At 37.1% G+C, this 22,927-nt stretch overlaps 1 protein-coding gene across 7 annotated transcripts in view; it reads right to left on the minus strand.

Moving 5' to 3' along the window:
* The window catches only part of LOC126851015 (AF4/FMR2 family member lilli), a 181,065-nt gene that overhangs the window by 93,098 nt on the left and 65,040 nt on the right, over nt 1-22,927 (minus strand). For 6 of the 7 annotated variants that reach the window (XM_050594533.1, XM_050594539.1, XM_050594537.1 and 3 more), the window contains one exon: nt 6,562-6,751. In XM_050594533.1, coding sequence (XP_050450490.1) covers nt 6,562-6,751 — 190 coding nt within the window. Of the gene's footprint in view, nt 1-6,561; nt 6,752-20,728; nt 21,390-22,927 lie in introns of those variants that run through there. The other variant, XM_050594540.1, reaches the window with a different exon arrangement.

Below are 22,927 nucleotides of genomic sequence, written 5' to 3' on the forward strand. Positions count from 1 at the left end.
CTATTTCTTTCATTTGCTCGAATATATTCGAGTATTATTTTTATTATATGTACCAAAATATATAAAAATATAATGTAAAAAATGTATCTATATGAAAAAGATAATAAAGCGTATATTTTGCTTATTATTAAAAGCAGATAAACGTTAAGTAATAAAAGAATCTAATATTTTTCAGTTTTCAGGAAAACTGGTTAATGATCTATACTATGGTGTGCTATATACAGTATGGCAAAAATTGGCGGAGATCGCCGCGGGGTGGTAACGTCGAGCTGAAGTTTCCGCTTGGCGTTCATCGTCGAAAATTCGAGCTTCCGGCTTCTCCTCGTTCTCTTATTATTCTAGGTTTTCTTCCTCGCTTTTCTACGATGCGGCGCGGCTTCGCTCAAACGTAAAGTCAATATATAGATGCACGTTATATCCGACAGGATACAGACAGAATCTCCCGATCGTCCGCCCACGAAAGAACACCGGAAAATATTATATCTTTCCCGATACGTTGCTGCTCGCGGATCCTCACCGCGATGCGATGCGATGCAACGTGATGTTTCTTTGCCCTCTTTAGTTCCGGCGCGTTTAACAGAAGCATATCGCGACGTCATGCCGGAAGAATAATATCGGCACGTGACGACAGCACCCGGAAATGTGTGTGTGTGTATAATGTGTAAATATATACACAAACACACGTAACAACTGTTGTGCATCTTAGCCGTGTGCAAACGCGCTTTTACGATTGCGAGATATTCTCACGATGTATATACGACTCGTATTTTATAATGTAATAAATGTGCTGTTACAACCACACCGTATCGCATAACAAAAAAATATTGCAACCAAATATAAAATTTTGTTTTGTGGTTGAAGCTTGTGATAACATGAGGAATGATTTTTAAATTATATTAAATTCGAATAATATGTATGTTTAAAATTTATCAATGACTGACTAAATAAAAATTACTTGTGTCACGTAGGAAATATCCTTATTTGTATCCACGCGCTTTCTTTATACATTTTATTGTCATATTTCATTGCGGCTTGCTCTTGAATCCAGATAAAAGCGGTGCTCGTGCAATAAGAAAGTAGCGCTCTCGTTTACTGTAGCAGTTTCAAAGGTAATGCAGAAAAGAGAAAGAGAGAGAGAGAGAGAAAGAAGGAGAGGCTTCAACCCGGCCCCGTCTATGTTTGAACACATTTTCTCGTGAAGGAAAGGAAAGAAGAAGCCGCGGGAGACGAGAAATCCCTCTTATCTTTCGCGTAAAGGAATAAAACGCGTGTCGCGTACGTTGTGTCATAAGGAACGCGTTTTTCTCGCGAAAGACGACAAATAACTTTATCGTTCGTGCTGACATCCACAAGTGTGCGAAGAGCGACTTTTGACAAATCGTGTCCACGGACAAATACAAAGTAAAAAACTGTTCGCGCGTAAAAATGATAATTTCAGTTTACAGCATTACACTCTCCACACAAACAATGAATTCCTCAATAATATACGATATATTCATAATATCTCTATCTATATTCTTCTTTTGCTTCAATTGTAATCGTACTAAATCAAATTCTACGTAGCTTTCGCAACATAATAAATCGTTTATTTTAATATATTTAGATTCGTAGATTGGTAATAAGACCTCCAAAAATCCCAATTCTGAATCATTCAATATGTATAATCTATTCCGAAATAGTTGGATATTCTTTAATTATAAGAGTTATTCTTGCTCTCTCTGAAAAATATCGAGTTGCAATTTATTTATTTATTTCATACTGTAATTTTTGGCCCGTTTGAAAAATAAAATTTAATCATTACTGCGCATGAACCATATATTGCATCGAATGCGCACGAAACCTGTCATAATGTTTCTCTCTTTCGCGATCGTACGCTCGCAGCGAATTTTCACCGGACACGGTTCTCGCTATATAGAGATGCAAATGCGCGCCGTTAATCTCGGTAATAAATAAAATACGCACGACTCCGCTGAACGTCGTAGCCACTTCTCGCTCGAACAGTCGAGCCGCGCGCAATAACCGCCCTCTCCTCGCACGTACAGCATCTTTATTTCCATCTACGCGGATGACTCGCATGCCGAGGTACTCCATCCGCGAGATTCCGACGAGGCTCCATAATCGTATTTCGCGATCGGATGCTGATCAAAGTTAAAAGACCGATAATTGAAAAATCGGTATTATTTTAGAATTGAAATTTCGGACGCGATGAATAGAGTTTTTTTTTTCAATAAAGAGAGGAAAGTGGCTGTTTTATATTGTAACAATGAAATATTTAATTGTTAATTAATTTGTCTTTTGTTTTGGCCGCATCGATAAAAGATATAAGATCATGTATCGAGACTATTAGAGAACGTAGGTTCTGGCTTCACTAGGACACGACTAATAGCGTCTCTCCTAAGACGATCCGTATCGTTTTATCCGACCGAATAATCTCCCAACTAGCGAGCTTTAACTTCGGCGAACTTTAAACATCAAGGTGGAACACGGATAAACTATATCGCGAGCGCATACTCGAGGGAATTTTCACGACGAACAATCGGGATAACAATCCCCAATAGACGTAGGAACATAACAGCGTAAAATGTAAGTTCCTATTTCAATGAAGAGATGTACACGAAGTTCAAAAGAAAAATCTAGAGAAGTGGAAGAAGAAAAACGATTTATTGAAAGTAAAATGTTGATTTTAAACTTTAAAAATAGTAAATCTTTTCTACACTTCATATTAATATAAAAAAAATAGTGTATTATATTTATTAATTATAATTTACTTATTTAAGTTTATTTAGTTCTATAGCTTTTTAGAAGGGTCTATTGTCTCTTGAATTATAGAATCTATTTTTTTTTTAATTTTCCAAACAATACAAATCTACGTACGTGTGCGAACTCTTAGACGTCTCTTCTGTTTATTTGCGATATTTAAATCCACCATTCATTCACCGAACTCAATAATTCACATACCGCGTTTCCGCATTAATCAATTCGGGGACTATAGTATACGTCAACGCGCACGTGCATATTTTGGCGCCACGCGAATAATCGCGCAGATTATAGTCGATAATTCACGTCGTCCTTACGTGACGCATCAGCACATCACGTTCCCTAATATTGAAAATGCGGTATCCGGGTACGGTATTCCGAGGACGCGTTACGTGACGCGTCGCGGAAAAGTCGCGGAATCCGTTTTTCTGTTTGCGGCTGCGCTTCAAAGAGGGGACCGTAAAAGAGAGAAAGAGAGAATGTGTGAGAAAAAGAGAGAAGCAAAGTCGTAAAAGCTGATCGAATCCGTAAGAAACCGGCGCCATTTTCTCCCCCATCCTCTCTATCCATTCCCTTCTCCTTTTCCAATTCGCTTTCCTTTTCTCTCCCTCTCTCTCTCTCTCTCTTTCTCCTTCTGAGAGAGTTGCCGCGGAGCTTCCCGTTTCTGCGTTCCGCCTGGACGACGAAGACGCCAAGCGGCTTCGCGACTCATCGTACGGTTACTAACGCGCAGTTACAGTTATGGTTGTTATGGAACCGGCGCGTTGCACTTCTATCGGAAACTTCCCAGCCATGTTTCAGTAAAGAAACGGATGACATGTCTCCCTTCGGAATAACTGTATTTAGAAACTGACATACGCGGCTTGATTCTCTCATTTGTCTCGACAAATTTATGAGCAATTTATATAACGTCAATGCGAATAATAACGTGCACACAATATATGTATATCGAAAATATTTGCATATGTATATATGTGAATAAAATATATACGGAAAAAAATTATATAAACATACACTTATACGATTGTCGGAATCATGTTAAAGAAATCAAGATTCTTTACTCTAGCAAAGATGTATCTATATGTCAATAAAATATATATTAAAAATGTGATTAAAAACTCGGACAATATTTGAGAAAATTCAATCGACTCTATCTGCAGTCTCGTAAAATGCTCATTAAAAAAGATTAAAAGTCGAGAAAACACCTGTTGAGTACGCGAAAGAACCAATCGGGGCTGAGGTTCATTCGCACCCCGCAAAAGAAATAGTATTAACGATCCAAAGCCGTGTGCGAGTGTGTAATGAGAGAATGCTATTATATAATTAAGCGACTTAACAAGACGAAGGAAACTGAATTTTTCTTTCATTTTTATCGCGTGTGTAAAAGCATTCGGGAAGCTAAAGTCGATTAATTTATTCAAATGTCAACTTTAATCTCACATCGCAATCACGTAGAAACCGGTTGTAAAATCGGAGAAAATTTCAATCACGTAAATTAATAATAATTCTACCGATTGGTGCTTTCATCGCCCGCCGCCAATTGCTGTAATAAAATGATTCCTTTTCGTTCGATATAACATCTAATTTTATTCTCCCATAAATCTGAATCTTGAGGACGACTTTCCGCAAGAAAAACTCTTGCTAAGTGTATATAATTGAGATTATTATCCCTCCGTAAAATTCTATTAGCCAAAACTACTTTCAAAATTGACAGACTACTTTCAAATAGACAGAAGCTATTTAAAACGATCCTTTTTCTTAACAATCGATTAAAAAGCCAAATGCGCGCAAACTCGTCTTTTTCAATCTATATTTATAGCACGATTCTCCTCCAAAAAAAGGGCATCATCCTTTTCCTAACTGAAGCATCGTAGATTAGAAATAAATTTCGGCGAAAGCAATCCCGGAGGAGAACAGCACGAATAAAACCAGAAGGCGAAAGTGAGCAGAGAGGAGGGAATAAGGGGGAAAGAAGAAGGTCATGTTTACGAGCCACGAGAAAGACCCGACGGGTCCTTGACTTCGCCATAATGGCCGTATATGAGGTTTCCCTGTAGGCCCTCAAGGCAGCAGCAGCAGCTGCCGCTATCGTCCGCGCCGGATTCGAGATTGTAGTCGGAAAAGCTTTAAGGATTGTGAGGGCCATGAAATTTTCCGCGATTGAACAAAGGAGAACGCGCGAAAGGACAGTTTAAAGAAGCCGAATCTCAGATGCTGCTTTCCAAAATAAATGTATAAACCATACAAAACGTCAATTTACGTGCGTTGATATGTAGTAATTAATTCATGATTACATATATGTATAAATGATAATTGTCAAAAAATGTGCAAAACAAGAATTAAAATTGAAAAATCTCGATGCAAGGATAATTATATCGCGCGTTCTATCACGAATTATAAAATTATAAAATTTTGACGAACAACAGATGCTATATTTATTATGTTGAAACACGTTTCTGTTTGCAAAAAGATTTTGCGTAAAATCCGATGATGTTCCGATTAAATCGTACATTAATCGCGCAGTTATTCTGTCGTAACGCTTAAGTGACTACGCGATTGGGATTTTCCACATATCGACGTCGATAAATATACGTTATTGCAAATCTTTAAGCTCATTATTCGTAAAATTTTATCCGTATGATTAATAATAGTAATACACCCGCTTGCTCTCGATATTTTAAAGACCAAGCGAGAATTCCGATATCTACTTTATTCACGGATTCAAATCGAATATGATTAATGGTTGTGATTGAGAGAAGATTCATTAAAACGCCGCAAATTATGGTGGATTTATATACAGGCCGAAGACCAAAGTGGAAGGCTATCGGTTAACGTTAATTGAAGCGGTCTACTTGGCGAAGTGCCTCCGATTACTAACTCTAGACGGAAGTGAAAAGATGCGGGGAAAAGGAGCGAGACGGCTCTTAAAGCGCAAGAGAAAAATCTATTAAGCGATCGGACAAACGTGAAAGGTCGAGATCCTGCCTGAATAAAGATGACGAGCGATAAGAAAAGGACGTAAGCCCGATTTTCTCGCCTCTATCTCTTTAATTATTCGCGACTTTGCAACTATCGCGGAACAGTAAGCAAATCGTCGTGCTTAATAAAATGCCATTTAATAGGAAAAATAGATCTGCTCGTTTTAGAACTCGATAACGTTAAATGCGCACGACGAGATGCAATCGTGTGCGGCGAAATTGATCGACAGGTCAGCATTCGTCGCTACTTTCATTTCCCCGTGCAGAAACATTTTTAACGTCATGCCAGTAAATGAGAAAAAAAAAAACCGCGAAATGTTCGGTGTGTCAATTTAACTGACACACAACGCTATCCTCTTCATCAAAAAAGAGAAAGAGAGAGAGAGAGAGAGAGAGAGAGAGAGAAAAAACATTATATCGTGGAAAATGAATTAATGGCCGGTAGACAGCAACTGTTTTAATTTCCATTTGCGGAAATACTTTATCGCGGTATAGCGTTTGTTAGATTAGCTTAGTGTGACACTCGCACAGTTATATTTAAAATATTAGTCACAGAGTAAAATCGATATTAAAGTATTTAGCAATAAAAACGTAATCTCTTTAAAATTAAATTTTCTCTCCAAGTAAGTTCGTATCTCCATCATATTTTGAAATATTTTAGAAATAAAAAAAAAGCATCTGTGTGAATCCCATTTGTGAACGAGTATTCGCTCGAATATTTCCAAAGAAATAATCAATAACGCCATACACGAGTGTATATGAAGCGACGCGTGGTGGAAAAAGTCTCGCCGATCGCAGACGGGAAATAAATGGAAAATCTACTCACCCTGACGGGACCACCACGGAAGAGGTTCGGTGTGGAGACATGTATATTGGAGTGATGATGCACGTGGTTATGATGGTGGTGATGATGGTGTCTCGTATCAGGACCGCCTCCCGCAGCCGCCTGCTCTGCCTGAACCGACATCGCCGCGCGTGCCTGTCGCTCTCGCTCCCGAAGCCGGTCTCGTTCCACGCTGCAAACCAAAAAATTATCCATCCGGTCAGTTCCAATTCACATAAAATGCCCCAACACACTATTATAATAATAAAAAAATAATAAAAAATGTAAGGAACACATTTTTATCTTCATAATACAGCCTTAAAAGTTTATATAACAGCAATACATTTATAAATAATGAAAAGCAATGAACCATAATAATAGACTTGTCGCCATTTTTTCATATCGTCAAATGTTCAATATTTTAATATTGAATTCATAATATCGTCTATCATTATTGGTCATAATTATACTAATTGTTAGACACGAGTATCGACAAACAAAGGAATGCTTTTATCTTTCAAAAGTGAAAATTCACGGAGGAATTTTGTTGCTTATATGACGCGACGCCGAGAATAACTATCGATCTTTTAAAAAGCATGGACGCAGACGGGAAACGAAAAGTCAAGACAAGGCGAAGAGGAAGACGGAACAGAGAAGGGATTCGTGACGAAGCATAGCGAGGGCGTTTGCAGCTGGCGCAAACACCTGTTTAGTCGCATTTCCGGTGACGCCGACATTATGTGTAAAAACGAACAAGATACTACGATTTTGTAATAATGCTGCCATTTACAGTTAAAAGTCAGAGTTGATAGGAAAAGTTCAGAGTAAATGGAAAAAGCCATGGTAAATTCCGATTTTTATTATCCCAGACTTTATTCAATGGAATAAACTGCTAAAAACTGTAAGAATGGCTAATATATAACTTTATATATAACTTTATGCAAAGAAGGTTTTTTCTCCCCTTTGATTAATAAATCGTTCTAATCACTATAATTAAAAAGAAAAACTAATATAATAATAGCTTTTTTTAAATTTAAATTAATGTAATAAGTGAAACAACACATTTTTGAAATAAGGACTTGGAGATATAAATGTTACTAAATTTAAAAAAAAAAGATAAAACTTAATATGTTATATAAAATTATACAATAATTATTAAAACACCAACTTTTAAAGAGAGAGGTTCTTTTCTAAGAATATATTTCTGTGTTATATCATATTTTTTATGTTGTAACAGCCTTCATCCGCGAAATATCTTGTATAAATTCCCATTATCAATCTTTTTGTATTTCAACTCACAGCACGTCGCAATCAAAATAGTGAGTGGAGCAAAGAGTGCTTTAAATAGACGTTTAAAGGTCGGTCGGACCATTTTCCTTCATATATGTGTTATCTGACATACGTTGCACGACTTGTCAAGGCATGATGCTAATGTCTCACGCGCCATGATATACTCTTACGATCATTGCGGAATATTTCCGAATGTATTAACATAAGTAATGTACAACAACGAGAATCTGTGAGCGCGAAGAAAATCCGAGAGCAGGTTTATTTTTATTTATTTATTTTTTTTCTTTTTTTAATCGAGGCAGAAACTTTTCTCCACAAAGATATGCTAACACGTGTAAAATCGAGTGGGCATTTTCGATCGAGGAACATTTTTTTAACACATGCGCAATATCTGACAGGGAACACCGATATCTTAAATGTTACGGAGAAAGGGTCGTGCGTTATATAAGAGATTGCAAAAGTTAATGTAAATGCTAAATAATAAATTAGCAATTCGAAAAACATTATGTAAGCAATCCTGATTTTCTATAAAATATTTCGATTAAAAGTGAAAACTTGAAGCGCGATAATCTCTAATATTCAATATTATATCATAGCTCCTATTAGTTTCTGCAAAATATTTCTGATCTTAATAGAAGAACTTTCGAGACACATCGTGCACGTTGTAATAATCGAAATCACATGATCGATACTTTTCGCTGAAATAATAATTCAAAGTATGATTGGATAGCATCCATTTTCGCGTAAGTGTGCGCGCTCTCCTATCTTATTAATTCAAAGCTGCTTATTATTCGTGACAGCAAGAAATATCCGACGGAAAGTTTAATCGCCTTCCCGGTCTCGTGCATGTAAGCGACTCGGTAATTTCCCCGTGACCCGCATGGTGTAATCGAGCCAAGTTAAGAACGGCTCTATTTGTGTCCCCGCACAGTGCGCACACGCTTGTTCCCGTTGGTATCCGTTTATTCCATTGGAGTCCATTTCGCACGCGCACACACACACACACACACACACACACACACATATGAATTCAGATTGCACGTTTAGCCGCGTGAATATTTCCTCGGCCCCGAATGCAGTCTCCTCTCTTCGCGTCGCGCACGTGACACTTTCTCGATCGATACCCCGACATCCTCTGCGTGTCTCTCGTCGGGCTTCTCTTTTTCTTTTCGCCGCGCCGCTTCATGCTTCGCTAAATCAGCTCTAGAAAGTATACTCTTAACTAAATCGATGCCAGAGAAAAACCGACCGCTCGTTTCCCAGCTAAGTCGCTTGTCGCTAATCGCAATCTCATAACGCTCCGAAACAAAATGTGAGTGGGAATCTCGTAGACAAATAAATTTAACCTTAGGACGCTCAAATACAGTTTCATCCTACAGTATCTCTATTTCAACTTTAAAACTTTTGCATGGCTAAGAAGAATTTTGATGTTGCTTCAATTGATTGTTTTTAAAGATTTAAGTTTTGTTAATTAATAAGAAAAGTTAGAATTATTTGACGCTGATGGAGGATTAATTTAATGAAAATTTCTTTCTCGATTCTCCGCATAAAAAAAAAAAAAAAACAAAAAACAAAAAAACGAGAAGGCATCAATAGCATCTCTCTATTCCAAATCTACGCGAGGAAGCAAAATTCCAAGCTAACACCACGGTCGGCTCGTTGGCTCAGCTTTATTGAATATCTAGGGACATTGTCACAGAACGGTCGAAGTTCATCGAGCTAACGAACTCGGACCGCTCTCGACAAATGGTGAGCGTTTCTCTCTGTTGGATGTTTGCACGATCGAAATCCGGATAGTCTCGCGCGAGGAATGGATCGGACAGTTTTCAAAAATGTTCGATTAACAATCTGGCACAATCAACTGTCAACAGTGGGGTGTCTATGGAGAGCCGCGTATCGAAACCATCGCTCGCTCTTGTAATGAAATCGACTGCCTTTTCGGGTCCGGCATTCGCTATTTTTCGTGTCGATTCTTTCGTCTGCGATTTTTACCCGTGTGTGCACAACAATCAATCATAGACCATGTTCATGGGGCAGACGATAATCCATGTACGTTTGCACCATAAATATTGAATCGAATTAACTTCTTTTTTCGCAGCATCGTACAAAATATGTCAAAGAATGTTTAATCAAATTATTGTTCATTTCCATACGTGCAATACTATAAAATTTTAAAGATGGAAGTGCGGAATTTATTTTTCGTCAAAAAATATTTTAATATTATTGTAAATAATAAACTTTTAAAGAAAGAAAATAATGTATATCAACAGTTTCACATTTTCACTATTTTATTTTTTCTTACTTTAGAAACCTTTACCTTTTAGAAACAAAATTACGTGAGATAAACTTTTAAAGCATTTATTTACCATATTATCGTTTTATCGTTTTATCATTATTGCGATTTATTATTCTTATTGCAAGCGTAAAATCTAGTAGTATTCTAAATTTTATTGTACTCATTTAATATACTTTTAAGTATCGCGATTCTTCCACGGCATTTTCCGATTCGCGTCACGATCGATTTAATCCTTCGAAGATTAATTCGCGCCTCTTCCGTGGCCAACGACCAAATTAGCCCATTTATAATATATACATATTTTTTTTTTTAATACTAAAGTAATGAATGTGCAGCTCGAAGTAAATTTTTCTCCTTGTCGTTCGAACGAACGTTTAGTAGCGACGCCCCGGTTCGCCCCGGAGGCGGAATATTGCCATCGTAGATAATTAATTCGCGTTAATCGCGGCCCATTTGAAATGGTAATGAGAAAGGGATGATTTAAAGCGGCCCTCGCCAGCTGCGATTCGCATCAGCCGATAAATAGAAAGAGGAGATACACAAAGCGAAAAAGAAAGATAGAAAAGCGTTTACTGTTGTTTTAATGTGATTTACGTCCCTCCAGAGACAAAACAGAATATGTACATTAATCGATAATTTCATAATTTGTAACGATATAATATAATCACATTGCATATTATATTGTGTATGAAAATAATAAAAACACACATAAAGAGAAAAAAGTTTAAAAATATATTCACGCAGCTGTTATTTCTCGAAAGTTTTCAATAAGATAAAAATAAATGTATTGCACTCTCTCCCTGAGTGTGTAAAAAAGGCTGAAAGTAAAATTAATGCGAAAGGCAGAGATAGGAGTGAATGAACTGTGTTTGAACTGTTGAAATACAAATCGAAAATCCGACTTCATCTGCCTTAAAACCGCGCGCCTCTTCTTCGTCGATCCGCGTTCGACGCCTATTACCACCGAGTTTCTAATCCGTCGTCCCGATCCATCGTCTTGGCTTTAAATCCCGGATTACACGGTTATAGAGCGGCATCAGCTATCGGTGTTTTCATCGACGTATGCCGCAATTTGCTTCTCAACGTGATTTATCAACCGTTCTTGTGGTTAGAAATACCTCTTGACATTGTTGACAAGTTTCCGTGCTACTCTTATAATCATAAATTGCTTCTAATTATTAATTTGAAAATATTATTAAAAACCAGACTAATCTCTAATTCATGTAATAATCATCTACTTTTATACTTCATTTACGCTAATATAATATACGAGATTATATGTGAAAATCTTCCTCAGCTAAAATCAACATTGTATTCAGTTATATTATTCCGGTATTTTACACGCTAGTCTTTCATCCTTTTCTCTTTTTCGCAAAATCCTCTGGAGACAAAGGGTGCAGAGGAAAATGAAACCAGCGAACTGTTTTCAGTGCTCCTTATCCGAGTCGCGGACAAGTCGATTTATGTCGTCAGTTCGTAAAAATGTCATCGTATCCGAGTCGTTCGGTGTGTGTGACCGGAGAATATCCTTCCGTTCTCCCCAATCCCCTAAGCCTGTCCTTTTCAATTGCACGATAAAGGATTATTGCATTATCGACTACTCCACCCACGACGAAGGGATCGTCTTCTTGGTCGGCCAATAAAACACTGTGGCTATGTTTTACGAGGGACATCAAGCGCGTTGCTCGGTTCTTTCCGCTCGGTTCGCTACTTTGTAAATGTCGAACGAGAGCTCGTGGACCTTTGCAACCCTATCGATGTGACTTCCTTCGCAATATAATTTAGAGCAAACGAAATAATTCAATTATAAAAAAAACATAAGCGGAAGAAAACGAAATATATAAATATACATAAAAAAATTATTACTAGTATTTAAAAATTATTAACGTATGATTTTATGTATGTATACAATATATGACTTTGAATTATTTATATTATTTAATTTATATAAAATAATCAAATTCAAGATAAAAGCCTTAAAGAAATGTTTTAAATACAAGACGATATTTGTACAAATGTATGACTGGAAAAATGAGAGCCACAGCAAAAGAAATAGAAACGTTGTCGAGAAATAATGTTCATAATATAATACACAATACCGTTACCGCGTACAGTAGGGTTAATAACGATGAAAGCAGTCTTGCTGCCATGTAGCGTACAGAATGAAAATGGAACTGGCGATAAGGAGAGCCGGTTACGACATACCGCATGATGAAATGTGTGACGCTTCCGCGAAGGAACTCGGCTCGGTCGCACGCGTCGACATCAGCGTGACGTTCGAATGTCAAATAACGCGACGATTTAATGCGCGATCATTTTCCCTATAGCGATCGGGCAGGGAGGAGACGATGTGAAAGGAAGCAATCGATTTTATTCGCCCGTTATAGCAACTTGATGCGTCATTTTCATATCGCAATACAATATAAAAAATGATGCTATGGCGAATAAAGAGTAAATTTATGAGAGATAAATATATCGCATAATGTATACCATACCACATGAAATTCATAATAACTAATGCTCTGTGATGATTAATGAAACTTTTTGTCAAGTATTAAGTAGTAAAAATATACCAATTATGTACTCAAAATTATAATTTTTAAATAATAATAATCATAAATTTCAGACACGCATTTATTTGCGAATCGCGCATATTTAATTAATGTTAAGATGCAAGGACACAATTCAATTTCGTGGATAAATGCAAAACTGACTGTTCATATTACAACATAAATGATCATCTCTTGCGAAAGCTACTATTTAAAATAAAAAAAATATATATATATATATATTTTTAGAAAAAATTTTAAATTTTCGTCTAAGCATATTTATATTATTTCGATTTCTTCTTGTATACACAAAATTGCAGTATACGAAATAAGCATAAATTCATGACAGAACTTCTTATTCGAAATGTCTCCGAAGACAGACGATAAACTTCAACAAAGTAATAAAGATTCATCCATCTCTCTCGCACAGTGTTGGCCTCTTGTGCATGCTTTAAAGAGCCGCTCACCCGTGCGAGCGAGCACGCGTGAGACCGCACAGTACACTTATATACACGCGCACACACACACACGCACGTAGCGCATGTGTCGCAAATTCGACACGGCGGGCTTCGTTAACCACTCAGCGAACGCTAAAGAGAGGCATGAGAAGCGTTCCAGTTAACACGAACTAGGAGTGACGACGTCCATTTTAGATCGTGACTGTCGCACGCCCCAGGAAATGCTTCTAGTTAAGATAGCGAGTTACAATGGAATATTACAAGTATATCTCTCGTAAACTTTATTTATCAACCGATCTTAAATTTTCTAGCTTGACATCAAGTATCAAATTTTTTCTATTAAAATATAAAGTCCGTTCTATTTGAATGTGAAATCTTCTTATAAAAATATTAAGTAAATTTCAAGGATTTTAATCAGTGATTAAATCTCAACAAACGTTTCATCGAAATATCCCATAAAAGAAACGCGAATAAAATTATAGTTTCATGAATAAACTCGTCGTAGGAAATCATCGAAAATGGTGGCAAAGCAGCGGCAAGAAACGATCACGACGACAACATATGCTGAGAAAGCAGGAAAATACGGTGACGGGCGAGACGCGAAAGAGAGAGATAGAAAGAGAAACGAGCAAGTGAGTTGTCGCGTTTATTTTAAGCTCGGCGCGAAGGCTAAACAGCGGATTGCGCGTTTGCGAATTCCCGACAATTCGATAGCCTCCTCTTGAACATTCTGTCTTTCTTTCTATTTCTCTCTCTTTCTCTCTTTCTCGCAAGCATATTTACCGATTTATTGCAATTTTCTTTCCGCGATCTCCGCGAGCATTTTCCGTTACAATTTATCATAAGCGTGTCGTGCTTTTATGTGCAACTATGTAACCGCGAGGACAAAAATAGCTTTCGAGTAGCGATTTGCAAAACAAATGAGATAATCGTTGTTACTTCACTATATTTAGTGCCGTGTTTATCTAACAACGTATCTAGATTTAAAATTGTGTAAAATAATTTAAAAAATATATTAAATAGTTGATTTCATAAATATATACATATTCCGTTATTTCAAGATTTCAACTTCTAAGAGTTCATCTCCTGTTTGTGGAGTTTTATTGTTTCATATTTAGAGTCAACAAAGAATATCGAAATAATATTTCTGTATCTCTAGATATTTAAACTGGGATATTCTACTGTGCTCAGAACAAAAATATTTTCGCTATTTTTAGTCTCTTTATATTTAAATCAAAGTATTCAAGTTCTCACAATCAGAAAAAAAATATTTCTCGTCGCGTTAAATAATGAGTATAGTTTTGCTTCATATTTTTTTACACTTTATTTTAAATAAAAAATTAAAAAAAAAAAAAAACAATATTTCACTTAAGCTTACCAACCGTATAATATGAATGTCAGCCACAACCGCGATATTAATCATACATGTAAATATATTGTAAGACTATTGCGGAGAGACATTGCAGAAACTTATTAAATAATCCAAAATAACGCGTTAACCGCCTAAAAGCAACAATGGCAAAGTAACATGTCACAGAGGCATCGGAAATTAATTCAATCTCCTCTAATAATGTAGATATTACGTGCAAGTTACATTATCCACGTTCTCGCTTCTTCCCCCCCCCCTCCGCCCACCTCTCTCTCTCTCTCTCTCTCTCTTGCTCGCTTGTTGACACCGTTACGGATAGGAATCAATACTACAGAGTGGATTAGCGAAATCATCTTCCCCCGTTAAATCACGATGCAAGTTGGACCCGATGACTCGGCTCCATTGACACTGACACACTGACATCGTTTCTCGCATGGCGGCAATAAGACGCCGGTTTCATGACCTTCGAAAGCAGAGAGTAGCATTCGCCGTTCGCGTCACTAATCTCCTTAAATGTACTCTTATTAAAGAGATTTAAGCCACTATCGTTGCCACTCTCGTCGATGCTTCGGCGCTATCGCGCGAAATTAAACGCGACCTCGAGAGATCATTGAGCGAATATCATCTTCTGAGAATACATCTGGCGCGTTGCTCATTTGAATATTTTCGTGAGAAACAAATTGCACTCGCTTAACCTGGAGATCGCTAACAACTCGCGGAAATAATCCGTGTTGACAAAAGCCGTTCCCGCAATTCACAAATAAATTCATTTTATATCCGCGATTTCAACGGTAATATTAATTATTAGCAATTAATTGTATGTAGATAATTATTTATTCTTTATTAATTGTAATTATTGATAAATTAATGAAAACTAAATAAAATAAATAAATAAATAAAAATATTAATAAAACCAGTGTATTCAAATGATTTTTCACAAAAATCGAGAAATTATTATCGAGAAGTATTCAAAACCTCGTTGTTTGGTGATATTCAAATGACGATATTGAAATTTCAGCCACGGAGTTTACATGGACAAACAGAAAGAGAAAAAAGCAGTTCTCTCTCTGTCTCTCTCTCTTGACGAAGTAACATTACAATTTTCTCTTCTAACGCGTTGGCATTGAACATATCTAATGGCAATGCCAGCTCCAAACGTTTAACTTCTCATATCACCTTGGTAAAAATTAAAGTCTGTACGTCCAGTTACGGCTTATTCATTGCGAACATAATCGCTTACGTAATATATCCAATGACGGCACATGGATGGTTAGTTGAATTCATGAATATAAGATATGTGTAAAAATGCTTGTTGCTCGCGAGAAGCAGGAGACATCTTTTTCGAAAAATAAAAATAAATTGAGAAATCCTTTTATATTAGAAAAACACGATAATAAAATGTACACGAGATCTTTCTTATATTTGTAAACAACAGAGTGTAGTTTCGTAAATTGTATAGAGACAAAATCGATTCTTATTAGCTTTGGTAAAAAATAATTTTATCAAGTTGCAAATCCGGCGGTGAACACTGTGTTCGCACGAGGAGATCGCTTCGACAATGCCTTGGCGCTCCACGAGAGCATCAGCACCTCTTACTGTTCGGCAATAACGGCATTCTTCGATTACTCTTTTACGACGGTAGGATTTTTTCCGCCGTTCCGAACTCTTTTAACGGTGACCATAAACGCACGACTTTCTTCGCGTGAATTCGAAATTTTCTTGCGAGACAAGATAACACACGTGCCTCTGTAACGTCAATAAAATTTATCGCTCCACCTTCTTTTCGAACCACCGAGTGTACTAGTAAAGTATCCTGCCTTATTTCTCTGCATTTTCCTTCCCAGAGACCCATAAGATCCACACTCATAAATCATTGGCGTATCGTAAATATCTCTAAATGATGGAATTAATTATAATGTTGGAAAAAATCTCAATTGATATACTGTATCTAGTTCGCAATTACTGTTCATCAATTTATTAATTTTATTCAAATTAATATAAATATAAATATTTCATTATCTAATAATTAAATTCAAAACTAAAATATACGTTTCTATATGTATAATTATATTTAAAAAATTACATTATTAAAAAACACAATTAGAAAATTTAATTAATTTTATAGAATCTCTTTTATGCCTTAATTAAATAATTTTAACTTCAACTTAATTTAAAAAAGAAGAAAAACCGTAACGTAAATACTGTTTTTATTTCTTCTGATATATTACATTAATTGAACGATAAATGCATCTCTTGTTGTTGGCTTCAATCTCTATGCATATATAAATGAAGTGCATATATTATACTATACATGTGTGTGTAGGCGTGCATATATTACTATGTATGCAATCGTGACACTTTGACCCGGTGTTTTCGACACAAATTGACGTGTCTTATGAGACCATTTTTAAAAGGCCACTGCAATTCCTCGACGTTAATATTGGATCTTTTTCTTTCTTCTTAATCATCTTTCTCTCTTTCTCCTTCTTGTTTTCTCGTTTATAAGACGCAAGTTAGACGCGACGACACGCGACCAAGAAGAAATAATAAATCGTAGGCGCGACAAAATATGTATTTATTATCATTTCAATAATTAGTATTTCAGTTTTTTTTTCTATTAAAAAAAAAATAAGTTACATTTTATCACACTTATATTTCTCTATCGATAAGAAATACAATCAATAAAAATCATAAGAAAGAAAATCGTGAGAGAAAGAGAGATTTTCAGATATAAAATAATTCTTCCAACTAAATATTTAATTTATATTAGAAAAAAAAATATATTCTTAATATACAAAAAAATATAAAAAAAATGAACTCATAAATAATTAAATTCTTATTAACAACTGAATTATTTATGCTTTTTTTTCAGGACATTTGTAACGAAGACGACAAATGTTTTCGTGCTTCGAGAAAAATAACATTGGTAGTGACGTCAGTATTCCATTCAGTTGGGTAATTAATTAGCGACTATCGGCGTGTCTAAAAATGTAACCGCGCTTCGGAAAAATAAAAAAATTAAAATGTCTGAAGTAAGTATTTCTGCTTAAACTGGATTATTAATGAGAAATAGAAGATAGCTAATGAGATTTTATTGTGTATACCGGATATTATGAAAATGGAAAATTCGAGTGAGCGAGAAAGCATTAAAAAAAGGTGATGCGAAACAGGATGACAAATTGATATAAAATCCAAGTCGATAAATCATAAAATTTTACTGACTAAATTAGTCTCTTTCTCTCCATTTAAACAATCTCATATATAATATGGTGATGTAAAAAGATGTCGAAATCGGATATCGAGTTATGCACACACAATAAAATATATCAAAATATACAATATGCGAATCACTGATTTCATATTAACTATAATTCCATAAAAAATAAAAAAAAAAATTTAATTTAAAATTTATTGCCAAAGAAATAATTTAATAATTCTATGATCAAAAACCAATAAAAGTTCATCGATAAAAAAGTTCAGAAATGCATATATCGTATTCCTCAAACTTTATTTTGATCTTTAACATTTTTGGGCCTTTGACCTCGCTTTTTCGTGACGTCACTAAAGAACGCACTCCCTCCCCCTCCCCACCTGCTGTGCCGAGAAAAACGCGGCCGAAGCGGGAAAAGATTCATCCTCCTTGGACAATGATAAAGTCTCGAGAGAGAAAATCCAGGACACGTGACCGGTCCGTAAAATAACGAGATTTATTTTATGGACGGAGATGGATCGGCTGTAAAACGTCGCTCGGAATGACCTGCGACGTTTTTCCTGCTTCTTGCAACACGGAAGGATACAATGCGACTCCTAACATTCTCAATGTGTTTCTTAAAAAAGCGCAATTTCGCGAAACACAACGCGACATCCAACTCGCGTAATTTTTAATTTTACTTGTAATTAATAAATTATATATTTAGCTCAAAACTAGCTTTGAAAAAAATATAATATTATCAACATTTGCATGAAGTCTATATATAATTCATTATCATATTTTAACATATATAAATACATAATAATAAATTAAAAATTGAGAAAAAGAGAGAAAAATATGAATAAATAAAATCATATTTTTCGTGATATATTGAAATATATATTGAACATCTGTAAAGTTACTGAAACGGCAGTATTTCAAAAAATCGAGAGATGGTGACAAACGTAAGTGAATAAAAGAACCCCATGACGCATGTTGAAGGTCAACTAACACTCATTGTTAGATGTTTTGGGTTTCATTATATACAAGCATGCGCGCAGGTATTTCGAGGAGGCGTTTATGCTTTTTTAGTCTGACTGGTTGATTGAAGCTTCGTAAAAAAATAAACTCGTTTACAAATATGTTTTATAACAAAGAATGGACTTCTGAATGTATTTGACTATGCCGAGCGACACTTCTTTGTAATAGACTTTACGACAAATCCTTTTTTTTTATGTATCTCGAGAATCCTTGCACAATTCTAAATTTCAGGATTATCACTATTATAAACTTAATTGAAGGATCTATATCTTTAAGATTAAAAAAGATCACGAAGCAACAAAAATATGGCATCCCAATCAGAGATTTATAAGCCATTTATAAACAATGGTCATAAAACGCGAGCGCATTCTCGTTCGAGTTTCAGTTGCACGATGGCGACGAAGTGTTATCGTCCGGTGACGATAATGCTGGCAAGAAAATTGCTTTCTTCGCGCCCTACGGATTTCCCACCGAAACGTCACCGAGCAAATATGATTCATAAAAGCAAAGCTTCGACAATGTTAACGCCGCAACATGAATCACGTGAGTTCATTGTTTCCAGCGCATTATATTTCGAGGATCTTGTTTTTGTCGCGCAAATTAAGCCATGAGTCGACAATAGGGGTATATTTACATCGCAGGAATGTTCCAACTAAACGCTGCCAGCAGTTACATTTCGCATATATAATAAGCGCGATAAAGAGTTTAGAGCGTTTAATAAAGCGGAACGAATTATGAAATTATAGAGGATGGCCTCCCTCGAATTTAAAAATATCGATTACAAATATGAATTGAGACTGCACTTTATAATAGCACACTTTGCAGCATGCCTGAAAAGACCGATCTCATATCGAAACGGCGTGTAAACACGTCGTTCTGAAAATAGTGCAATGCAAGCAGACCTTAAGATGTATAAAATAGCCGATGATCGCGAAAAACACTTGCGCAATTTACCGAAGTGTAGAAATGAAGGAGAGAGCGAGATTGCGATAATAATTACGAGCGACATCGTCGTCGTAGACTTTTCACGCGAGGTTAATTTATCGGACGATTTTCTTGCCTGCGAGGAAAATAAGAAATCGCCAGCCAGGTGCGAGGTACGTATCGTTACACGTCACGAGAAACTTACACGTGTGGCTATCCAACGATTTTATCAAATGCTGGAATTGAAAGCACGATTCGCGATGGATGACCTTGACTTTTTCAAGCCGAATCGATCATCGCGAGACAACATTCGACGGATGATTCTCTCGATGTAACGCATGAGATAATTAATATTTACGGACGATAATGATTTGAAGGTTCTAAAATCGCAGATAGAATAAAATAACGAATAACGCGTTAAAAATATTTAATATAACGAGATAATATTAATTATAAAATAATTAATATATTTAATTGTATAATATTTAATTGTGAGATAATATTCTCAGACGAATTAACGATGGATAATTCAAAAGACGCAATTAAATGTATTGGCAGACATATGCGCATATAATCTCATAATTAATATAAATATTATATATATATATATTAGATTTATAAATAATTGTAAAATTATCTATAACATTCGCACGTAATATTTTGAACTAGAAGAAATATATAGTTCGCGCGCGCAGCTTTCCTAGAAATCTAATTAAGCATTACGACGTATCGCGTATAAAAACGGAAATCCGCGGAAAGCAAAAATTCAATAATATTATCTGCGCGCCATTCAATCTTGAGTGATTACGCGTCATAAACTCATCGATATAAATTATTGACAAACTGCCTGTCATTCAAAGCAGCTTTATCGAACAACAAGAAAATCATTTCGCGCTAAACGACGCAGTGCGCGATGTACCGATAGAATTACGCGCGATGTTGGCCGATTACGCGCCATTTCGCAATAAAACCGCCGCAAGCTAGCCAGCTCCGCTCACTCGTGAGAGTAGAAGGAAAAGAGGGAGGGTGGAGGAGGTAAAGGGGAAAGCTCACCGTGCGTTCAGGAGAAGAGAACGATGACGCCTGCTGTCGTCGTCGGATTGACGGAAAGCAATCTCGACGGTAGATTATCACTACGATCACCGAGGTAATCACACGAGACACTCGTTGACAACAACAGTAACAATAACGAAGGCACTCTCATTCTCTCGCCGAGGCCGCGTACGAGTTAGCGCCGTGAAGTAAGCACCACACGAGGGGAGCGGCTAATCCAAGAAGCGCGCGCTCCGTTGCTACTCGTTGTATTGTCGCGCACAAGGAAAAGATTGGAGGAACTCTTTTTCTTTCGTAAAGTGAACGCAAGAGAGAAAGAGCACTATCCCGCGAGTCACACTGCGTCGCACTTGTCGAAAATATTATCAATGATGACGTAGCGCGAAGAGAAACGACGATCGCGAAAGTATAGCCGGTAGTAGCTTTGACGCAGCACCGACAGCACTGTGTGTTGACGCGTGAGGCGACGCGTGATTATCTCTCTCTTTCCCCCTCTCCGCGTGCACGCACTCACGTACGTAAACAAACCTCGCGTCGATTGAAAATCAACAACAATCGTATCGAGAGACGACGCAAGGACTACGTGACGCAACAACGACACCGAAAAGACGTAGCGCGAAACGATCGTTGCACGCCAGACGATGGTCGACGAGAAACTGGCACCTTCCGGTCGAGACGGGGAGAGGGCGCGGGACGCGGGAGCGAGATGCACACGTACTTGTGTGCGCGCGCGACGGTGTGTGGGAGCCGCATGTATCGGTACGCGAGACGAGCGAACGCGTGTCGGGCTCAACGAGAGAGAGCGCGCGGTGAGGGAGGGAGAACGAACGAGGAAGAGTGGGAAAGAGAAAAGGAAGCGAGAGAGAGATGGGGAGGAAGAGAAGGGGAAATTCGCGACACTAGCGACTGCCGACACGGGAACGGCCAACTACTACTACTACTACTACTACTACTACTACTACTACTACTACTACTACTACTACTACTACTACTACTACTACTACTACTACTACTACTACTACTACTACTACTATTACTCGCTGTCTCTTTTTCTCTCGAGAATGAGTGAAAAGGAGAAAGAGAGAGAGAAACAGAGACAGAGAAGAAATCACGAGAGCTCGTGCATGCCGCGAGAGTACGAGAAAAAGATGCTCGTGTGCGCGCACGTGTCGGTATGCGTCCAGTGGATTTTCATATGCGTGCGTGCACCGCGAGAACGCGAGGAAGAGAGAGAAAAAGAGCGGGCGGAAAGATTGAAATGAGAGAAACAACGGGAAAGGAGGAGCGAGATACGTGAGAACGAGAGAAAGGAAGAAGGGAAACAGAGACAGATAGGGAGGAGGGAGCGAGACGGAGGAGTGGGAGATTATCAAAATGGCCGCACGCGCAACCTACTCCACGTCCTACTCCTCCGCACCTCCACTCTCCCCCCTCCCCACCTCTGCCGCGCCTCTCTATTCCTACGTCGCTATTCCTCTCCACCTTGTCCAAGACACAGCGCGGCGTGGAAACCGCCAAGCGTCCGATATAGTGGTAGTGGACTTATCGTGACAGTCTCGCGAATCGCTAGTGGTAGTAGTGGCTCGTGCTGGATGCTCGTGTAATGTATATAAGTCGAGAAACGTAGGGGGAAGGGGATGAGAGAGCAAGCGGACAAACAGAAGCTGTCGTCGTCCGCGCCAAATAGAGATGAAGGAAAACGACTTTAGCTGTTTAACGAGCTACACCAAGAATTATGTGATCGAAAATGTGATATTGTTAAAGAGATGACAAAAATAATAGGCGCAAGATAATAATGGAAATAAAAAATAAAGAATACATAAAATATAAATATATATTATATATAAAATATTTTGTAAATTAAATATGAATTAAATAATTTTATATTATATTTTTTTTTCTGCTAAGCAAACATTTATGCAGATCGTAATTTTATTATTATTTTTGTTCGCACGGCAACAGAAAAAAATCCCGTCACTAATGATAGCATCATGTAGCACGACAGAGCCAAAATTTACGCTAGCGTGTAAAATAATAATTAAAAGCAGATAGCTCACTGTTTTAGCCGTAACGATTAATCGTCGTTTATGAGTAATAAGCACGGCGGCAATTTGTTTTGGAATATTGCACGAGCGACAAGACACGTGTATTATGCACGCCCGTTTCGCGTGCCCGATCCGTAATTACGATAATTAACAT

Source organism: Cataglyphis hispanica, chromosome 7, assembly GCF_021464435.1.
Source record: "Cataglyphis hispanica isolate Lineage 1 chromosome 7, ULB_Chis1_1.0, whole genome shotgun sequence".
In the NCBI taxonomy this organism is placed as follows: domain Eukaryota; kingdom Metazoa; phylum Arthropoda; class Insecta; order Hymenoptera; family Formicidae; genus Cataglyphis; species Cataglyphis hispanica.